The 19,964-nt window shown below is 41.4% G+C and overlaps 1 protein-coding gene and 1 long non-coding RNA gene across 2 annotated transcripts in view; one reads left to right on the plus strand and one right to left on the minus strand.

Annotated features, from left to right (window-relative positions):
- The window catches only part of GNAI1 (G protein subunit alpha i1), a 59,738-nt gene extending 40,672 nt beyond the window's left edge, over positions 1-19,066 (plus strand). Inside the window, exons 5-9 of the mRNA XM_030559459.1 lie at positions 593-721; positions 14,966-15,095; positions 16,403-16,556; positions 18,691-18,897; positions 19,019-19,066. Coding sequence (XP_030415319.1) covers positions 593-721; positions 14,966-15,095; positions 16,403-16,556; positions 18,691-18,881 — 604 coding nt within the window. The 3' untranslated portion in view covers positions 18,882-18,897; positions 19,019-19,066. The remainder of the gene's footprint in view (positions 1-592; positions 722-14,965; positions 15,096-16,402; positions 16,557-18,690; positions 18,898-19,018) is intronic.
- Positions 3,525-16,396, minus strand: LOC115650114. Its single transcript, XR_004000012.1, has 3 exons — positions 16,171-16,396; positions 9,380-9,638; positions 3,525-3,892 (listed from the first exon to the last, which is right to left on the minus strand). It is a non-coding gene; the product is annotated as an uncharacterized LOC115650114 (long non-coding RNA).
- Positions 19,067-19,964: the final 898 nt, after the last annotated feature.

The raw sequence follows: 19,964 nt of genomic DNA on the forward strand, positions 1-19,964 counted from the left end.
TAGAAGGAAAGTTACTGTGTTACAGTGTGCCAAACCAGCCACCTAGTCAATAAACAGAATCATAGAGCATTAAGTCACATGAACATCTGTTGATTCAGTATTTTGGCTAGAACATTCTTCATACATTTAATAATTCCCATTAAGGGACAGCATATTACAATACTTTAATTCTGTAGACAGGTGTAAAGATAATAAAATGTATTCTCTGTTTACATGTTTTCCTGCTTTATAATTGCTTGCACCAACTGGAAGAAAACCACACGTGTTCTGAGACTTAGAAGGAAGAATTATTTAAGATGGAATGAATTGCTTAATTTTTTTTCCTAGTAAAGGCTTGCCAAACTTTTTTTTTAAAATTCTATTTTTAAACTGGTAAATAACCTGTAATACATGAATGTAGTATGCAGGTTCTCTGTTTTACCCCAAAGAATACTGTCCCTGCTTATGTCTAAGATGAACACTAAACTGAATGTGCTGAATAGATGTGAGGATTTAGATATGTTAACTTTTATAACTGATAAAATACCTTTTATCTGTGCAAATCTCTTATCTTTTTAAAAATAATTAAAAGCGGTGTTTATTTTATCTTTAGTTACTTGAATGATTTGGACAGGATAGCTCAAACCAGTTACATCCCGACTCAACAGGATGTTCTTAGGACTAGAGTGAAAACTACAGGAATAGTGGAAACTCATTTTACTTTCAAAGATCTTCATTTTAAGTGAGTATTCAAGCTGTACACATAACCCTGTGATATGTTTTATTCAAAGTTTTAAATGTTGATTAACAACTTTGACTTATTTTTGTCACAACTTATTTCTTGGCATCTGGAACTATTTTCAGAGACGAGGGGGTGTCAGCGGGAAGAGAAGGGATTGGGGAAATGACTTTCATAGTGAGACCAAGTGCAATGAAATAACACAACTTCGTGGAGGCATATTTAACATTGAGTTGCAGCACCAGGAAAGCCTATTTAATTCCTGTGTAAGCTTACATGTTTACATGAATAATGTGCACATATAAACTTCTTTCAAATAATCCCTTTTGTGTAATGTTGAAGAACTAGTGATTGAAAAATCAGCTTTTCTTCTACTGAAAAATCGGTTGAAGAGCTGATGGACTATGAACATTTGCTATTTGTGAAGTGAAACCACAAAAATATCTTTTCTAGTAAAGCTCAGTGCTGATTTCTGTTCAAGTTTGCAACATGATGCTTTATTTACTGACTACTTTTTCAAATCTGTTTTTTTCTCCATGAAGACAAAATGAGACTTTTGTAGAGAGAGTTCAGGAAACTTCTAAGGAGCAGCCGTCTCTGCATTAAGTCTTAGTAAGAGATGTTCTCTCTTTGCATTAGGTGTTTTGAAACTAAACATTCTGGAATCTCCTCCACTTCTCTCAGCAAAGCAAGTGCATGAAAAGGATACAGTGGAAGAGTTATACCTACTGTCTGTGTAGTATGTAAATCATGGGTTTATGGCAAATAGATCCTGTCAAACTTGATATCTGTTTCCATGAGATTACAAGTTTAGTTGATGAAAGTAATAGTGTTGATGTAATAGGCTTAGGCCAAGTGTGAGACTTGGTTCTGCACTATATTTTGATTAAATAATTAGAGCAATATAAAATTAACATGGCATAGATTAAATGGATTTAAAATGGGCTAACTGATAGGTCTCAAACTGTAATTGTAAATCGGGAATTGTCTCGAGTGGGTCTCTTTCCAGTGGGGTCCTGAAGGAATCGGTTCTTATCCCTACACTATTTACCATTCTTTATCAGTGACCTGGAAGAAAACATAAACTCAGCACTGATCGTTTGCAAATGACACAAAAATTGGAAGAGTGGTAAATAATGAAGAAGACATGTCACTCAAAGCAATTGGGATCGCTTGGTAAACTGGGCACAAGCAAACTGTGCATTTTAATGAGGCTGAATGTAAACAAAGAATATAGGCCACAATTACAGGATGGGGGACTCTTTCCTGGAAAGCAGAGACTCTCTGAAAAAGATTTGGTGCTGGTGGTGGATAATCAGCTGAACTTGAGCTCCAGTGTGATGCTGTGGCCAAAAGATCTTGGTGTAGGCGGCGTGCTGACCCTTGTTGAAGCTGAGCTGGTCGACTTGGCACTGAGTACTTTGGTGTTGGTGCGGAGTGCTTCTCCCACTGAGAGAGTCTCTTGGCACCATTTCCCATCACCTATGCCAAAGAAAAAACATAGGCAGGTGGCTGAGAGAGGGTGTTCCCCAACTCTGAAGAAAGCCAAGTATGGAGAGCACAGCGGAGTGTGACCTGAGTGTGCCCACTCCTCTGCCCCTACTCCGAGGGCTCATTGACTCTGTCCTTACGCAGGCTCTGTTGAGTCTGGTCTCGGATCAACCTTCGGCACTGGAGGGACATTGTGGCACCAGCAGAGTTGTGGTGCCATCAACCCTGGAGGCGTTTGTTGCAGCCAGAGAATTGCTGGTACTTTCAGTACCACTGTTGCCGGCAGTACAAGAATCAATGATGTCTGTGCCAGTGAGCAGAAGGCAGCATGTTGCACCAAGCTCATGTTTGGTACCGTCAAGAGGGAAACTCTCTCTGCTGTTTTCTATTCAGGTCTCCCCAGCTCAGCACTGTTCCCTGGCACCGAATGGTACTGCTGCTCTGTGGGCCCTGGAGGAAGACTCATCTGACTCAGAAGTGGAATTGTATTCCCAGCCAAGGAACTTTCCCCAGTACCACCCCAGTCAGCCTTATCAGGTTGTGGATCCAGGTGTAGGGCTACCCCTAAGTGCTTGGCACAGTGGGCACTGGCCTATGTAGATGCAATAGCCATTTTTGAACCCAGGGGATTTTCCCCTAACTCCAGGCACTCATGCTTAGTGGTCTCAGAGAGGAAAGCACTTCCATCCCATCAAGCAACACCCGATCTGGACTTCAGTACCAAGCCTAGTATTAGTCTCAGAACCTAGACCCTCAGGATCAGATCGGTGCAGAAAGAGAAGAGGACCACCCCCTGCTGGTGTAGGTGTCCTCCTAATCCTCCCTGGATGAGGCAGTGTCAGGTGGGCATGTCACCTCTCCACTGTGACTTCAAAGCTCAGCAGGAGCTGTTGAAAAGAGTGGTCTCGAACCTTAGGCTGAAAGTGGAGATAGATAGTCCTCCCACAACCTGGCTGATACTTTTAGGGCGGCAGCCCCACTGAAGGAAGCATTCCCTTTCAGTGAGGCCATCACGGGACCAGGAGCCCTGTGGCAAACCCCATCCTTCCTGCCTCCCACCTCAGAGCCGAAAAGAAGTATTTTGTTCCCACTCAAGAGTATGATTATTTATACTCCCATCCCCCTCCCAGGTCCTTGGTGGTCTTGGCGGTCAACAAGAGAGAGAGACAAAGGCGACAAGCAGCAACCCCCGAAGTGAAATACTCAAAGACTAGACCTTTTTGGTACAAAGGTTTATTCTATGGAGGTCTGCAGCTTGAACCAGCAGGTGTTGCTGGGGAGGTATGACTTTAACATCTGGGACTAGATGTTAAAATTAAAGGACTCAATTCCCCAGGAGTTCTCTGCTCTGGTAGAGGAGTGTAAGTCTGTAGCCAAGACTTCCCTGCAGGTTCCCCTCGACGCAAAAGACTTGGCGGCTAGATCCATGACTTTTGCGGTGATCATAAGCAGATGCTCTTGGCTCCACTCCTCAGGAGTGCCAATGGAGGTCCAGCAGTCCATTCAGCCTTTCTATCTGAAGATGCTTTGCTGTTCTCAGAGCAAACAGATGCAAAGCTCCATGGTCTGAAAGACTCCACAGCCACCCTCAAGTCCCTAGGTCTTTATGCCCAGGTTCTTTTGAGAAAACGCTTCAGGCCCCAGCACTCCACCTGTTTCTGAGCTCCATCCTGCCATCAGGACCTGCAGAAGAAATGAAGCAGGGGTTTTAGATGCAGGCAGCTGCCCCCATCCGCCTCAGCATCCCTACCTGAGCTCCCAGGTGGGGGCCAGCCGAACAGAACTTTTGATGGGATTCCTTAGGGCATTATACTAGTTCCCATGCCACTAGATCATGTCCACCTTTAGTTTTCGAACCACCTGCCCCCCTTCAACATGGCATGGTCTCTTATCACCTTGGACCACTGTGTGCTGAGTTCTGTGGAAAGGGGTTATATGCTTACATTTATTTCTACCACCACCTCCCACATGCTTTCCTTCTCATGAGCAACTTCTGGCTCAGGAGATGCAAGCCTTCCTCTGAGTGGAAGCCAGAGAGGTTCTTCGTGACTTAAGAGGGAAGGGGTTTTACTCCAGTATTTCCTAATTCCAAAGGCCAAGGAAGGTCTCCGACTCATTTTAGACCTGCGCCGTCTTAGCGGCTACCTCAAAAAGCTGAAGTTCCACCTGGTCTCCCTGACCTCCATTATCCGCACCCTGGATCTGGGGGACTGGTACACCATCCTCGACTTGAGAGATGCTTATTTCCATGTCATGATTTTCCATGTCCACAGAAGGTTTCTTAGGTTCATGGTAAACCAGACTCAATACCAATTTATAGTTCTCTTGTTCAGCCTTTTAGCATCTCTGAGGTTTTCACTAGGGCCACGTCTTCACTACCTGCCGTATCGGCGGGTAGCAATCGATTGCTCGGGGATCGATATATCGCGTCTCATCTAGACACGATATATCGATCCCCGAATGTGCTTATATCGATTCCGGAACTCCACCAACCTGAATGGCGTTGCGGAGTCTACATGGGGAGCCGCAGACATCGATCCCGCACCATGAGGACGGTGAGTAATCCGATCTTAGATACTTCGACTTCAGCTACGTTATTCACATAGCTGAAGTTGCGTATCTGAGATCGCTTTTCCCCCGTAGTGTAGACCAGCCCTAAATGTATGACAGTAGTGTTGGCCTTCCTGAAAAAAGAGGGCTACAAGTCTACCTGAACCTCAATAACTAGCTGGTCAAAGGCTGGTCCCAGGCCCAGGTGCAGGCCAGTTTCTGCCTCATACAGTCAACCTTTCAGGTGCTAAGCCTGTACAGAGGATAGAATTTGTCACAGAGCAATGCTTGATTTCTCACAGGACAGGACTTTCCTCCCAGAAGCCCACTTTCAAACAATGGTGTCATTAATAGTTAGCCGCATGGCCACGTGCACATACGTAGTGCAGCATGCGAGGCGATGCCTCAGATCCCTTCAAGTTTGACTAGCTTTGGTGTACTCACTGAGTTGCCATCACTTGGATTCAGTGCTCACAGTTCCTGCCCGGTCCTTGCCTCCCTCGACTGGTGGAGGGATTCTGTGTTGGATCTAGGATGGGGGTCTCACCTAGGGCACCTCATGATGCAGGGCCTGTGGTTCCAGGAGGAGCTTTCCTACATACAAATGTTGGTGCTAAGAGCAGTCTGCCTGACTGTCAGGTGTTGTCCCACATCATGAACAAGAATGTGCTAGTGCTCACTGACTGTATGGAAGCCATGTTCAACCTCAACAAGCAGGGAGGAGCTCACCACCACCACCCCCGCCAATGTCAGGAAACTAATTGCTTGTGGGAGTTCTGCATAACACACTCAATCCATCTCAAAGCTTCTCACCTTCCGAGAGCCAGGAACAAGCTGGCAGATTACCTTAGCAGTTTTCTCCAATCACCATGAGTGGTCCCTTTTGCTCTGACCTAGTAAAGATCATTTTCCATCAGTGGGGGACTCCCCAGGTAGACCTGTTTTCAACTAGGCAGAACAGGAAATGTCACCCATACTGCTTCCTGTGAGGCCACAGCCAGGGCTCACTGATGGACGCTTTCCTGCTCTCTTGGACTGGACACTTATTCTATGCCTTTCCCCCATTCTTCTAGTGCACGAAGTCCTACTGAAGATCAAGCAAGACAGAGAGCGAGTCATTCTTGTAGGTGCAGCCTAGCCCTGCGAAAACTGGTTCACCATGCTGTTGGGCCTTTTAGTAGCAACTCTGATGCCGCTCTCTCCTCCCAGACCTGATATAGCAGGACCACAGTCGAATGCTCCATCCAAATCTCAATATCCTTCACCTGGCAGCTTGGAAGCTCTATGGCTAAATCCTGAGGAGCTGGCCTGTTTGGAGCAAGTCTGCCAGATTCTGCTAGGTTGCAGGAAGCTCTCTACCAGAGCTACATGCCTCGCCAAATGGAAGCGTTTTTCCATTTGCTCTTCCCAGCAAGGGGTCTCACCCACATGGTCATCTCTGCAGGCTATTCTGGAGTATTTGTTACATCTGAAACAACAAGGTCTGGTAATTTCATCAGTTAAAGTGCACCTGGCAGCGATTTCTGTATTCCACACCCCGGTGGATGGCAGATCAGTTTTCTCACTTGAGATGACTGTTCATTTTCTCAAGAGCCTGGAAAGACTATACCTTCAGATTTGGGAGCCCATTCTCCTGTGGGTCCTAAATCTGGTTTTGTCAAAACTCATGGGCCTCCTGTTCAAGCTGCTGGCAACATGCCCCTTGTCAAACTTTTCCTGGAAGATGGCCTTTTTGGTGGCTGTCCCTTTAGCCAGGAGATCAGGGCCCTGTACAGTTGTCTTTAAGGACAAGGGACAGCTTTGCCCTCACCCTGCATTCCTCCCAAAGGTGATTTGCAAATTTCACTGTAATTAGGCTACTTTTCTGCTAGTTTTCTTCCCAAAACTGCACACGAACAGGGAGGAGCAACATCTCTGCACACCGGACGTTAGATGTACCCTGGCATTCTACACTGAGAGGACAAAAAGTTCCGTAGATCCACACAGCTCTTTGTGGTAGTAGCGGACAGGATGAAAGGCCTTCCTATTTCGGCTCAGAGGATCTCATCCTTGAACACATCATGCATTCACCGATGCTATGAGCAGGCAGAGTTTCCACCATTGGCTATAGTGATGGCCCATTCTAAAAGGACGCAAGCTTCCTCAGCAGCATTCTTGGCCCAGGTGCCAATCCAGGACATCTGCAGAACGGTGACTTGGTCATTGGTACATACGTTTTCTTGCCACTATGCCATCACCCAGCAAGCTAGAGATGACTCCAGGTTTGGTTGAGCTGTGTTGCGGTCAGCGTGTCCATGAACTCCAGTCCCACCTGCTATGGTACTGCTTGGGAGTCACCTAACGTGGAATGGACATATGCAAGCACTTGAAGAAAAACAGTTCCTAACCTTTCCATAACTTGCTCTTAGAGATGTGTTGCATATGGTCCTCCTCTGAGCAGGGAGTTGACCTCCTGAGATCTCTTCCAACCCTAATCTTCTATGATTCTATGTCCATTCCACGACCCCCTGACCCTCTGTCAGAGTTGGCTGGCAAAAAAGGAACTGAGAGGGTGCAGGGTTGGCTGGGCCTCTTATACCGGCACATGAGCACGCAACACCAGAGAACGCTAGAGCTGACTCAGTGGGGATCACTGAGGGAAAAATTTCTGGTGACTTCACAGCAATCACACACCTAATGCAGAATGGGCAAATGCAACACATCTCGAAGAACAGTAGTTCCAGAAAGGTTAGTAACACTTTTTTTTAGACAGGTGGTAACAGATGCTTATCTCCCTGTCTAGTCATATGTGTATTAGGTATTGTCTGCCTCACAGTGTATGCCTGTTTGCATAATCAAGAGATTGTGAAATCAATAAGAGGAAAGCCAAGAAGAAACAGTAAGCAGGGGATGTCCTGTTTGAGTAAAGATAAATGATTGTCTTGACATTTGTGTCTAGGGGTACCAAGAGACACTCTGGCTCATAGAATCATAAAAGAATAGGGTTGGAAGAGACCTCAGGAGGTCATCTAGTCCAACCACCTATTCAAAGCAGGCCACCCTCAACTAAATCATCCCAGGCTGGGCTTTGTCAAGCCAGGCCTTAAAAACCTCTAAGCAGGGGCGGCTCCAGGCACCAGCACACCAAGTGTGTGCCTGGGGCGGCAAGCCGCGGAGGGCAGCCTGCTGGTTGCCATGAGGGCGGCAGTCAGGCTGCCTTCAGCGGCATTTCTGAGGGAGGTCCATCATTCCTGCGGTTTCGGTGGCAATTTGGCGGCAGGTACCCCTGCCTCTAAGGATGGATCCTTGACTGAGGAGGCAAGCTAACATCAGGCCATACTGGGTCAGACCAAAGGTCCATCTAGCCCAGTGTTCCATCTACCAACAGTGGCCAATGCCAGGTGCCCCAAAGGGAGTAAACAGAACGGTAATCATTAAGTGATCCATCCACTGTCTCCCATTCCCAGTTTCTGGCAAACAGAGGCTAGAGACACTATCCCTGCCCATCCTGGCTAATAGCCACTGATGGACCTATCCTCCATGAATTTATCTGGTTCTTTTTTGAAACCTGCTGCCTATTAATTTCACTTGGTGACCCCTAGTTCTTGTGTTATGAGACAGAGTAAATAACGCCTCCTTATTTACTTTCTCCACACCAGTCATGATTTTATAGACCTCTGTCATATCCCCCACACCCAGTCGTCTCTCTTTCAAGCTGAAAAGTCCCAGTCTTATTAATCTCTCCTCATATGGAAGCCATTCCATACCCCATTTTTGTTGTCCTTTTCTGAACCTTTTCCAGTTCCAATATATCTTTTTTGAAATGGTGCGACCACATCTGCATACAGTGTTTAAGATGTAGATATACCATGGACTTATATAGAGGCAATATATTTTCTTATTTCTATCCCTTTCTTAATGATTCCCAACATTACGTTCGCCTTTTTGACTGCCACTGCACGTTGAGTGGATGTTTTCAGAGAACTATCCACAATGACTCCAGGATCTGTTTCTTGAGTGGTAACAGCTAATTTAGACTCCATCAAGCTGACAGTGTTGTGCCTCATGAAAAGAGGTATCAGGTAAAGCACTGCTAAGTACTACTCTGCTAGGCATGAGACTATTTTGTTAATTAACTCTAGCTCTAAAATGTACGTTATTTTATTTTGTATAGAACCATGTTTCCAATATTTCTGTTTGCTATCACTTGAATTGCTATTCTTTGTTAAATAAACTTTTATTTGAATTTTCTGTAAATATTTGTAAAGGTTAAGCACAGAGATGATCTGAGGTGCATCTGTAAGCTGGGGGCAATACTGTTTCTTTGGCAGCAGCAGATCTGTGAATATTGTGAGTGTCCAGTGGAATGGGCTGGACACTCTGGGGAGAAGTTTGGGGGTTGGTGTGTGCCTTTGGCAAACCTGTAGAGAGAGAATAGTTTCTGCATAGATCTAGGGAGGAGTGTGTGTGTTGCCTAGATCAGTACACTTGGGGAACTGACTCTGGCAGGCACAGACAGGGTTTCCTCACACTAAGGGCAGGTGGTAGCGAGGTGCCTCACAACCCTGGGAAGCATCACAGGAAGTCACCCATAGCAAATACCCATAGGGACCAGCACTCGAAGAAATGAAGGTTATTTACCTTATAGTAACTGGAGTTCTTTGAGTGCTTGCCCATGTCTATTCCAATGTAGGTGTGACTGCACCATTACCAGAAGTTTTTCCCCTAGTAGTATCCGTCGGCTTGACTCTGGTGCCCTCTGGAGTGGCACCTTCATACTGCAGTATATAGGTATGTGACGTCCTGTCACCCCTTCAGTTCCTTTTTACCGACTGTGACGGTTGCTGGAACACTGTTTCTCTTGCTTTGCAAGTGATTCTTCTGAGTGATTTTCTTTATCCTGTAAATAGATTTTTAAATGGCATGTAAATAGTTAGGATTAGAATAAATTAACAAGTAGTTAAATCATTTAGGGCTAGCCTACACTGGCAACACTAAAGCACTGCCGTGGCAGCGCTTTAACGGGTCTTGTGTGGTCACGGCACAACACTGGGAGAGAGCTCCCCCAGCGCTCTAAAAAAGCCACCTCTACAAGGGGCGTAACTCCCAGTGATTGGAGTGTGGCTTTCAGCACTTGGGGCACTGTGTACACTGGCGCTTTATAACGCTGCAACTTGCTGCACTCGTGGGTGTTTTTTTCACACCCCTTAGTGAGAAAGTTGCAACGTTGTTAATTGCCAGTGTAGACAAGCCCTTAGTAGGTTCCTGCCCTGCAGGACTAGTCCTCCTGGGACACTGGCGCATGCCTCGGTCCCACGGCTTCAAACAAACGTGCCACAAGCCCATGCCAGTTAGTGACCTGCATGAAAGCTGAGAGAATGTCAGACCAGAGCCTGGATCTTACCCCTATGGCAAACTGTATCCTCAAAAGCAGTGATTCTGAAGAGTATTTAAGGGCCGTGGTGGGTACCTAGATGTATAAGCTGGGAAACGTTGAGCAGGAATAGACAGGTAGTATTACCGCTAAACAGCATTGGTGAAATCATTATTGGAATGTGTGTCCTGTTCTGGTGTTCACACTTCAAAAAGGATGTTAAAAAATTGGAAAGGGTTCAGAAAAGAGCTGCAAAAATGAGTCAAGGTCTGGAAAACTCACCATTCAGTGAAAGATTTAGGAAGCTCAGTCTATTTAATTTATCAAAGGGCAGGTTAAGAGGTGACTTGATCACTTGTTAGTACCTGTAAAGGGCTCTTTATTCTAGCAGACAAGACCAGAGACCTAAAATAGATTAATTCAGGCTAGAGATAAACCACACATTTTTAAGTTTGGGTACTTAACTATTAGAACAGCTTATCAAAGGTTGTGGCTTCGCCATCACCTGAAGTCTTAAGTCAAAACTAGATGTCTTTGTAAAATAAGATACTTCAGCTCAAACACAGGGTATTGACGTGGAGGAATTTCTGGATGAAATTCTTGGCTTGGTCAGATTAGATGGTTAAAATAATCACTTCTTGCTTTAATGAATCTGTTCTTATGAGGGGACACAGATGCCCCTTGAATTTTCTCACCTGGCTTTGATGTGTTTCTCTTTCCCTTCTTTCCTTTTCCCTCCCATATTCTTTAGGTGGATTGAGGGAAGAGCCAAATATACCTCTTTCCCCCTCTCCCCTCCCTTTTCTCTTCCCAACCCCAAGTCTTGCGAAGCTTCTGCTGCTCTTTGAAGAAACTGGCTGCTTTTGCTGCACTAAGGCTCCTATGGTAATACAAATAAATAGGCACTTTGGCTGCTCCATCTGCTTCACTTCTTGCTGACATACAAACATACCTTAGTAGGAATATGTGGCTTCCTTCCAGTGTAAATGCGGGCGGAAAGAAATGGTCAAATCCAGAATGGAGTCTAGCTGTACCTGACAAACATTTTTTTAATCCTTGCTAGGCCAGCCAGTCTTTTGAAAATGAGGATGCTGTTTATTAGTGACCTATCACTAACAATTTTGTCCTTGGATAAACGATTGCAACTTCCCTGAATTCAGTGGAAGTTATTCTATGTATATCTGAAGGCAGAAATAGACCTTGAACATCAATTTTGAATTGGTCTGGATGTTTGCGACTTTGCTAAGGTCACATGCAAATCTTATTAATTGGATGGTTTACCAAAGCGTTGTAACTTTTCATTTAAAGTCTGTGGGAGGGTTCTTAGATCAATTTTAACTTACATTTTTTAAAGAGTTTAGATTTTGTTTTACAAGTAGATTACTAAGCTTGCCCCTAATTCCAGACTGTAAACTCTTGTGGTTTTACAGTCACACTTTTTTAAAGTTTTTCTCTCCTCTGTTGCTGTATGAAAGGCTCACACAAACAAGGGGGAAATATGACTAGCTACCTGACTCTGAAGAGGAAACAAACTGACTAAACTACCGTCAAAGGCAAACAGTAAAGTGTAATGAAATAAATAAATCTGCTATGTGATCTTAGGTATTAATTGAAGCAGTAGTAGATACAATATGTTGGCAGAAGTGTGGGGGGGTTGTTTTTAAATTGACTTTCCTCTTAAAATAGTATGTTCTGTTTAGTTTCCATTTTGGATTTTGAATAAGAAATCATAGATTATTCCTTCAGTCTGCTTTAAGCTTATAAGTTGTTTTGGAACTGGAGAGAAGTGTTTTTCTTGCTTTATGTACATTGAATTGGCTTGTATGAGAAGAGCAACAAATTTAGTAGTATTGATTCACTATAGAGTAGCATTTGTTACAAAAATATATTTGCTAGGTAATTGTGATTCTTGTGCACCAGCTGCAATTCTATTCTAAATATCTAATCCGTTGTGTCTGTTCCCACTTTAAAAAAACAAAAAAAACAAAAAACCCTTCAGTATTTATATTGATAGAAATGCATGGTATGATTTGACAAATCCAAGTTTTAAGACTTTACTACATTGGAAATTTATTTCATTTCTGTACTTTAGAAGGTTTTAAGTATATTGAATTATTTTTCTTCAACCATGAAAAAATGTAGCTGTTGCGGCAGATGGAAATGAATCCTCTACCCTCTGTCTCCGAATTCTTTGTGAAATTTACTTTGGTAAAATTAAAAAAGCCACACTATTGAAATCTCGCTTCAGGTGTAGAGTGATTAGCAAAGCCAGGGAGTTTGAAACCTCTGGGAGTGACAATAATACAAATTGTGAGTTATTGACCCCCAGTTATTAGTTCTGTTTGTTCCTCAGGAAGATGAAGATCTGGCTGTCAAATTTCTGACATCTTGTTAGATTACTTACTCATACTTTTTGTAGATTTTTTAACTTTTCTTGACCTTTACTTTGCATGTAAGTGTGTCATCCAATTAGGCTGTGCCTAGTTGGTTGCCTGATTGCTTCCTTTTTTAAAAAAGGCTAGAACTCCATAATATTTAGAGTTTGTGGGCAGAGCACCACAAGGGTTAAACTGTAGTAATTAAACAGGAGTGCTGGAAGTCATTAGGATTTTAGGGTTTTTTTGTTTGTTTTTTAAAGCAAGCAGTAGTGGATTTATAGACATGAGGAATCAGTAAAAATAACTTGCTTCTGAGCAGAATTTTTTTAGATGCAAATGGACAGGGACAAGTTTTGAAGAGAGACATATTTTAATATATCAGAGTTCATAAATAATTAAAATAACCACATAACATTGTAGACTTCTAGCTTATCGTACACTTTATCCTTCTATCCCTCCTGTTTTTGTCATTTATATATTTAAAAAAAAGTTCTCTGAGGTAGGGCAACATTTCTTCGTTGTCTATAAAGCACCTAACATGCTTCTCAGTACTGAATAAATCTAAAATAGTAGCAACAAGTTTTTTATCCCATTTTGATAAGCTGTCTCTCAGAAGTTAAGCTGGTTCTTTTTGGATTTTACTTATCGTATCTGCTTAAAACCTTTTAAATTTTAATTTTGCAGAAATACAGCAAATCTATTTTCTTTCTGTGCAGTTTTTGATAGGTCTTTTATAATTTCTCAGCAGACTTGATTGTGAAGCTTTGTTTTGGTGCAAATAACTCCATGTATATCAAACATGGCAAAGACAATTTCCAAAGTAAAGATTAAATTGTAATGATGAATATTTAAATTGCAGTGCTGAATACTTTCAGGACCTTTAGAGCAGTGGTTCTTAACTATGGGACCCTGTGCTCCCCAGGGGGCCATGAGCAGGTTTGTTGGGGCCCTCCAAGCAGTGCCAGCATTAGACTCGCTGGGGCCCAGGGCAGAAAGCAGAAGCCCTACCGCATCGGGCTGAGGCCCAGGTCCTTGAGCCCTGCCACCTGGGGCTGAAACTGAAGCCTGAGCAATGTAGCTTCGTAGGGGCCCCTGTGGCATGGAGCCACAGGCAGTTGCCCTGCTTGCTACCCCCTAATGCTGGCCCTGGCTTTTATATGCAGAAAACCAGTATTGTGCACAGGTGGGTTGTGGAGTTTTTATAGTATGTTGGGGGTGCCTCAGAAAGCAAAAGGTTGAGAACCTCTGCTTTAAAGCATGTTTACACAGTCCACGGCATCCAGAGCCTTCCATACTAGGTCAATAGACTTAGGTAGTGGGGCTTGCACTAGTGGTCTAAAAATAGCTATGTAGATAGTGCTTTGAAGTTGCAATTTGGGCTTTGAAGTCCACTCCACTCTAGGCTTCAGAGCCCAAGATCCCGCCTGAGCTGCAACTTCAGATTGCTTTTAGGAGTCCTCGGCTAACACAAGCTTTGAATTGTGAGGAAACTGAGGGAGAGTTATGGCCACTTTGCCCTTTATGCCTTGTACAGTGGTATCAGGAGGCCCTATTCAAAAACTCAGATCTCATGCACACCAATAGAGGAATCCACGCTGACTAAAACATCTCAAACATCTCTTGGGTACTGAAATGCTTACCTCAACTTATATATTAGAGTTCTTTAATGATCAACCCGATCAGCTATAGGAAAGAGAACTGGATTTTTCTGTTTTAAACATTAGCAACTGATGTGTTTGCCAAACCCCAGCTGTATGTCTGTGCACGAGTCAAAACCCAACATGATTTCTAGGCTGAATTTGAAAAGCTGAAAGTTTAGAAAAATTATAGTTTGAGTGATAAACCATGTGACTTGGATTTAGAAATGTTGAAACTGTGAAAATAAAAAATGGAAATGTAACTTTTACTCAATTTTCAGAGTATAATCCAAGTGTTTTATAAAACTTCCCCTCAAAGCAGTGAAACACATAAATTACTCTGTGCTCCTGAATGTACAGGATTTTGCACCCTAGCTCAAAGAGTATTTGTCAAAGAAAATTATTTTTTCATGGTCTGTTGTATTTTTAGTGCTAGCATTTTTTTTCACTAAGCCAAATAAGTTGAAAAGCTCTTCATTCAAGTACATGTATAATAAAACTAAATCCAGGTGCATATTTTGCAGTGTGTTTTGACATCTTGCAGCCATAAACCGTTGCAGAGAAACTCTGTAGTTCAGATCATGTTTACTTCTGCAGAGCATTTTATTTGCTTTAATTTCAAAGTAATTTTTGCTAGAATGTAATGCAAATTATTGTACTGAAGAGATTTTTAAGGCTTTATTAAAATTAATATTCAACGCTAGGCTATTACTCTAAAACTTCAATATCCTTTCACCATAAAATTGTGTGATCAGACTAGTACAGTCTGCTCTTCAATTTTGTGTATAGTATTCAGAAGGCTGACATTTTAACGCTATCTTATTTTTATATTTTGCAGAATGTTTGATGTGGGAGGCCAGAGATCAGAGCGGAAGAAGTGGATTCATTGCTTTGAGGGAGTTACAGCAATAATCTTTTGTGTAGCGCTCAGTGATTATGACTTGGTCCTAGCAGAAGATGAGGAAATGGCAAGTAAACTAATCTTGAAGGAAGGGGGAGAAGAGGAAATAAAAATTAAATGATCTTGAAAGAAGTTAAACCCTTTATGAAAAGTGTGTATATCCTCTGTTTTCACAAGGAAGTCATTTCCACTTGAAAGTGTCCCAGTGGACAGTAGAAATGGTGAAGAAAATGCCATCTTTTTGAATATCACTTTCTTACTGGATACTTTTGTTTACACGTAGCTCTTTTCCATGTTCCAAAAGACATTCTATTTTTAAATTAGGTAACAGAGGTGAACACTTGTTTTAAGTTGCATAGTAGGGAGTTAATAAGACAAATTTTGGTGATTAAGACAATTTTTAGTGGAAAACCATATGGCTTATTTAGACCACCACTTTGTGTTTTCTTTCTTCTTTTTTTACCTAGTGTCCAGTCCTTCAATCTTCCTTTCTATAGGTCTCTTTCTCTGATAATTTTCCCTGCATTTGCTGGTCTCCTCTATCTATGTCTTCGTTTCTTTGGTTTTTCTTTCCAGCAACTCTTCTTTCCTCTTCTTTCAGGATCAGACTCCCCTAGCGAAAGCAGACACAAACTAGCACCATTCTTTATTCATGGAGCTGACAAGAGTGATCCTAGTCTGTGTTGCTCTCTAGCTGGCTTAATAAGTAAAGTACTTCTTTGGTGCTGACTCTCCTGTAGACTGTAATTTGGGAGGTAAGGAAGTAGCCTTCAAATCAAGCCTAGGTAAATTGTGTCCTGGGTGGGTGGTAATCTACTAGTGTAAACAGTTAAAAGCATGGCAGAGGCTATATGCATGACTGGAAAATGTTTGTGAGTAAAGCACTTTTTCATTTGATCTCCTGGTAACACTGAAGTACTTGACTATCTGGCAGGGCTGCCATATTTGATTTTCTAACATCTTTAAGAAGAGTTATACAGTAATCATTTTCCACTTAAAGGTCACTGTCTTCCCTGGAATGCCTTTTCTTTATAACATTTGCAGTTATGTACGGAAGAGACATACTAAACTGTGCAATTGTTAGACATTCAATATTCAAAACTACAATCATAAGTAAATGAAAAAATAAAGAATTTACTCACCTGAACACTGCCAAAATTATTATAGGAAATAGTGCTTTGATTATTTTGTTCTCCATTTCATACAGCACTGGAGTGGGGTTCTGGGATTCAATATACAAAAAGACTTTTACAGGAGATTTTATTACTCCATTGGTAGAGTTTCACTGTACCAAACAGGTATATGTTTCCTGATTTCATTACTGTTGAAAAGGATAATGGAGAGTAGGCTGAAGTATCTTCTTTTCAATTGCAGAATCGGATGCATGAAAGCATGAAATTGTTTGACAGCATCTGCAACAATAAATGGTTTACAGACACGTCTATTATTCTTTTCCTAAACAAGAAGGATCTCTTTGAAGAAAAAATCAAAAGGAGTCCCCTCACTATTTGCTACCCCGAATACGCAGGTATTCTACTACTTACCTGGGAAGTCAAGTCACTTCCCGTTATGGAATCTTATTACTGGTTTTATGATGCATGAACCAGTAAGAAACAGTTTAATCTGGAATCGAAGTTGTGTCTGTAGCTAGCAGTTTGGGGAGATAGTTTTTTAGTTGTCAACGGAGCCAATTTCATATGGAAGTAGAGTAACAAAATCATGAAACTTCACTAGGCCACTTTTAGTCACTTTAAAGTATATGCCAAATCTTGCTTTCCTTTCTTTCCTGAGTAGTCCTAGCTGAGTCAGTAGAACAATGAATATGAGTAAGGCTAAGAGAATTTATAACTGCTCATTGTAAAGCAGGAATGCTCCTGTTAGACCAGTACTCACTATCTCTGGGCTGCGAGCATTGACAGCCTGAAAAATCACAACCAGGTCTAAAAATATTCCAAAATATAGTTAACTACAGCTCAAAGATATGAAAAACTGTACGTATAAGGGGAGAAAACTGTCCCAAACTTGTAACAGCTTACAAAATGGCAACTCTGATAGTCTTTCCAACATAGATGTATTGTAAGGTGGTGGTTTGAGAGCATAGTTGGCCAATTATTAACATTAAGCAGGAATTTAAAATATTTAACTGTAATCAAAAGTATTGTTACATTCATGGTTTATTGAAAGCTGATGTCAAACATATTTTCAAGTACATGGAATGTTTGAAAGCACTGGGGGAGAATCCACACAAATATTTGATTCATTGTTCAGTATTTAAAGTGTTTTAAATGTTCTTCGTAGTGAGATACTTTCCAATTTATTCTGCTTAGGCTCTTCCTGTACTCCCTTTTGCTTCAAAACCTTTACAATCATAGGATTTTCTCCTAAAGAGGTTTAGGGCATTTAGGTTTTAGCTGATCGCCATATTTGGGGTCGGGAAGGAATTTTCCTCCAGGGCGGATTGGCAGGGACCCTGGAGGTTTTTCGCCTTCCCCTGCAGCGTGGGGCACCGGTTGCTTGCTGGTGATTTCTCTGCAGCTTGAGGTCTTCAAACCAATTTTGAGGATTTCAATAACTCGGTCCTGGGATAGGGGGTGTTATAAAATTGGATGGGTGGGGTTCTGTGGCCTGCCTTGTGCAGGAGGTCAGACTAGATGATCAGATTGGTCCCTTCTGACCTATGAGTCTATGAGGTTTTCTTAAACACATTGGAAGGAAAAACATGGTATGCAAGAATTCTTTAGGAAGAGAGAATGATGTAATTCAGCAGTTGTCTGTATTTAGATTTCTGCTACCTATCAGTAGATTTATATAATTATATGAAATTGTATCATTCTGTTGTGCAGAGAATACTTACTTGAAAAAATATAATTAAAACTGGGAGAAAAAAGGGAATAGACCAAAAATAAATTTAGGCAGGTGGAGATGGAAGAAAGCACTATGAAAAAGAAAAGTGAGTGTAAACAAAAATAAATGGAATGAGGGAAAGTTTTTTTTTTTGTTGTTGTTGCTTTCCTTAGTGTTTAATCTGAAAACATGAACTAACAATTCCATGGAAACAAAACATCATTTCTATTTGCAGAGCAGTTATGGCTCTTTAATAACCTGATTGACCTCCCATCGAAGTCAAAATTTGTGTGTGTGTGTGTTATTATTAATCCAGTATGTTTTACCACCAGCAGGTTTTATACTCTAACTTAAAACAGTAGTTGTGAGGTTACTTAAAACTGCATAAAATTCTTCCATTTTTAAAGAAACTGTCCAGCAGTTTTAAAAAAATGGTTCATGGCTTCCTTCAAAGCGTGTAGTATTCATTGCTGCTTAGGCCTTGTCTGCACTACAAGGGAAAATTGATCTAAGCTACTCAGCTTCAGCTTCGTGAATAACATAGCTGAAGTCAACACATTAAATCTACTTACCGCGGGGTCCACACTAAGTGATGTTGACTGGAGACACTTTCCCATTGACTCTCCTTACGCGTCTCATTCAGGTGGAGTACAGGAGTCGACGGGAGAGTGATCGATGGTCAATTTAGAGGGTCTTCACTAGACCTGCTAAATCAACTGCCAATGCATCGGTCACCGCGTGTCTACACTTACCGGGGGTTTGACAAGCCCTTATTCTGAAATTTAGTGTTTATTGATCAACTTTTTCCCATTCTTCAGGATCCAACACTTATGAAGAGGCAGCTGCATACATCCAGTGTCAATTTGAAGATCTGAACAAGAGAAAGGACACAAAGGAAATCTATACTCACTTCACATGTGCCACAGATACCAAGAATGTGCAGTTTGTTTTTGATGCGGTCACTGACGTCATCATAAAAAATAATCTAAAAGACTGTGGCCTCTTCTAAGACTTTGCATTCAATGGTAATTGTGTTCCTTGACCAGAATGAGTAATAGAACTTTTCATCATTTTCTATATGCCTTGGTAATAGAAGGCATTTATACATGTACATAGGAGTCTAATTCTCTTGATCTTTATTTTTAGATTTGAAGAATGACTTCACAAACTTCTAACCTGATGGGGTTTCAAGAAGAAAGAAGTATAAAACAATTTGTGCTGAATAACAGACCAGTACTGTACTTGCCTGTTTTAACAGCTTTATTTATGTTTGTCTTGTAAATTTAAGTAATTAAATATTAGGTAACAATGAAAAGTGTCTTGATTGTATGTATACTTGTAATTGTAGGAATGTTATTTGTATGAACATTGAACAGAATATTTTAATAACTTGATTTGTGTTCCAAAGTTTCCATGTTTTATGAGAATGCTCTTAAGGAGGGTAATACCTTTTTTTTTTTTGTTTTTTGAGCCTTTGGATTATTTAAACATCTTGAAACAAAAATTAAATTTTACATCTTAAATATGCATGCTGACTTACTAGGTTTTGTTTGCATAACCAAGTGTTACAGGCTTCTTGGTAGTCTAAAATAATCTTGCGCTTGCTCAGCTTTAAAGGGACACTGTGAATTCAAGTTTGTCCCTAACCTTCGGTTTTGAAAAAGCTCTTAAAAATTTCAAGGCTAATAAGTTTTCTTTGTTTATTAGAATTCCAGTGGAAATAACTGATTACAAATAAACTTCTGCTTGCAATCTTTTCAGCCCAAACGTTACAACACTGAGAAACTGAAACTGGATTAGTTAATTTTCATTTCCCAAAGTGATAGAAATGTAAAAAGAAATTATTGGGATCAATAACAGAGATTAAATTTTTAAAATGTATTTTGTCTATCTTTTTCTCCTGTGAGTGACAAAACTCTCCTTGCCCTCATAAAAGCCAGTGGCAAAACTTGAGAGCAAGACGACTTGTTTTCTTTTCATTCCATGGATTCAGAATCAGGTTCCTAATGTGTTGCTATTAATTGTAGGTAAGAAAATTAGTTCTACAAATTATTGATAGTCATGAAAACATCAGACACTACCAAAAAAGCAA

Source organism: Gopherus evgoodei, chromosome 1 (assembly GCF_007399415.2).
Source record: "Gopherus evgoodei ecotype Sinaloan lineage chromosome 1, rGopEvg1_v1.p, whole genome shotgun sequence".
NCBI classification, from domain to species: Eukaryota; Metazoa; Chordata; order Testudines; family Testudinidae; genus Gopherus; species Gopherus evgoodei.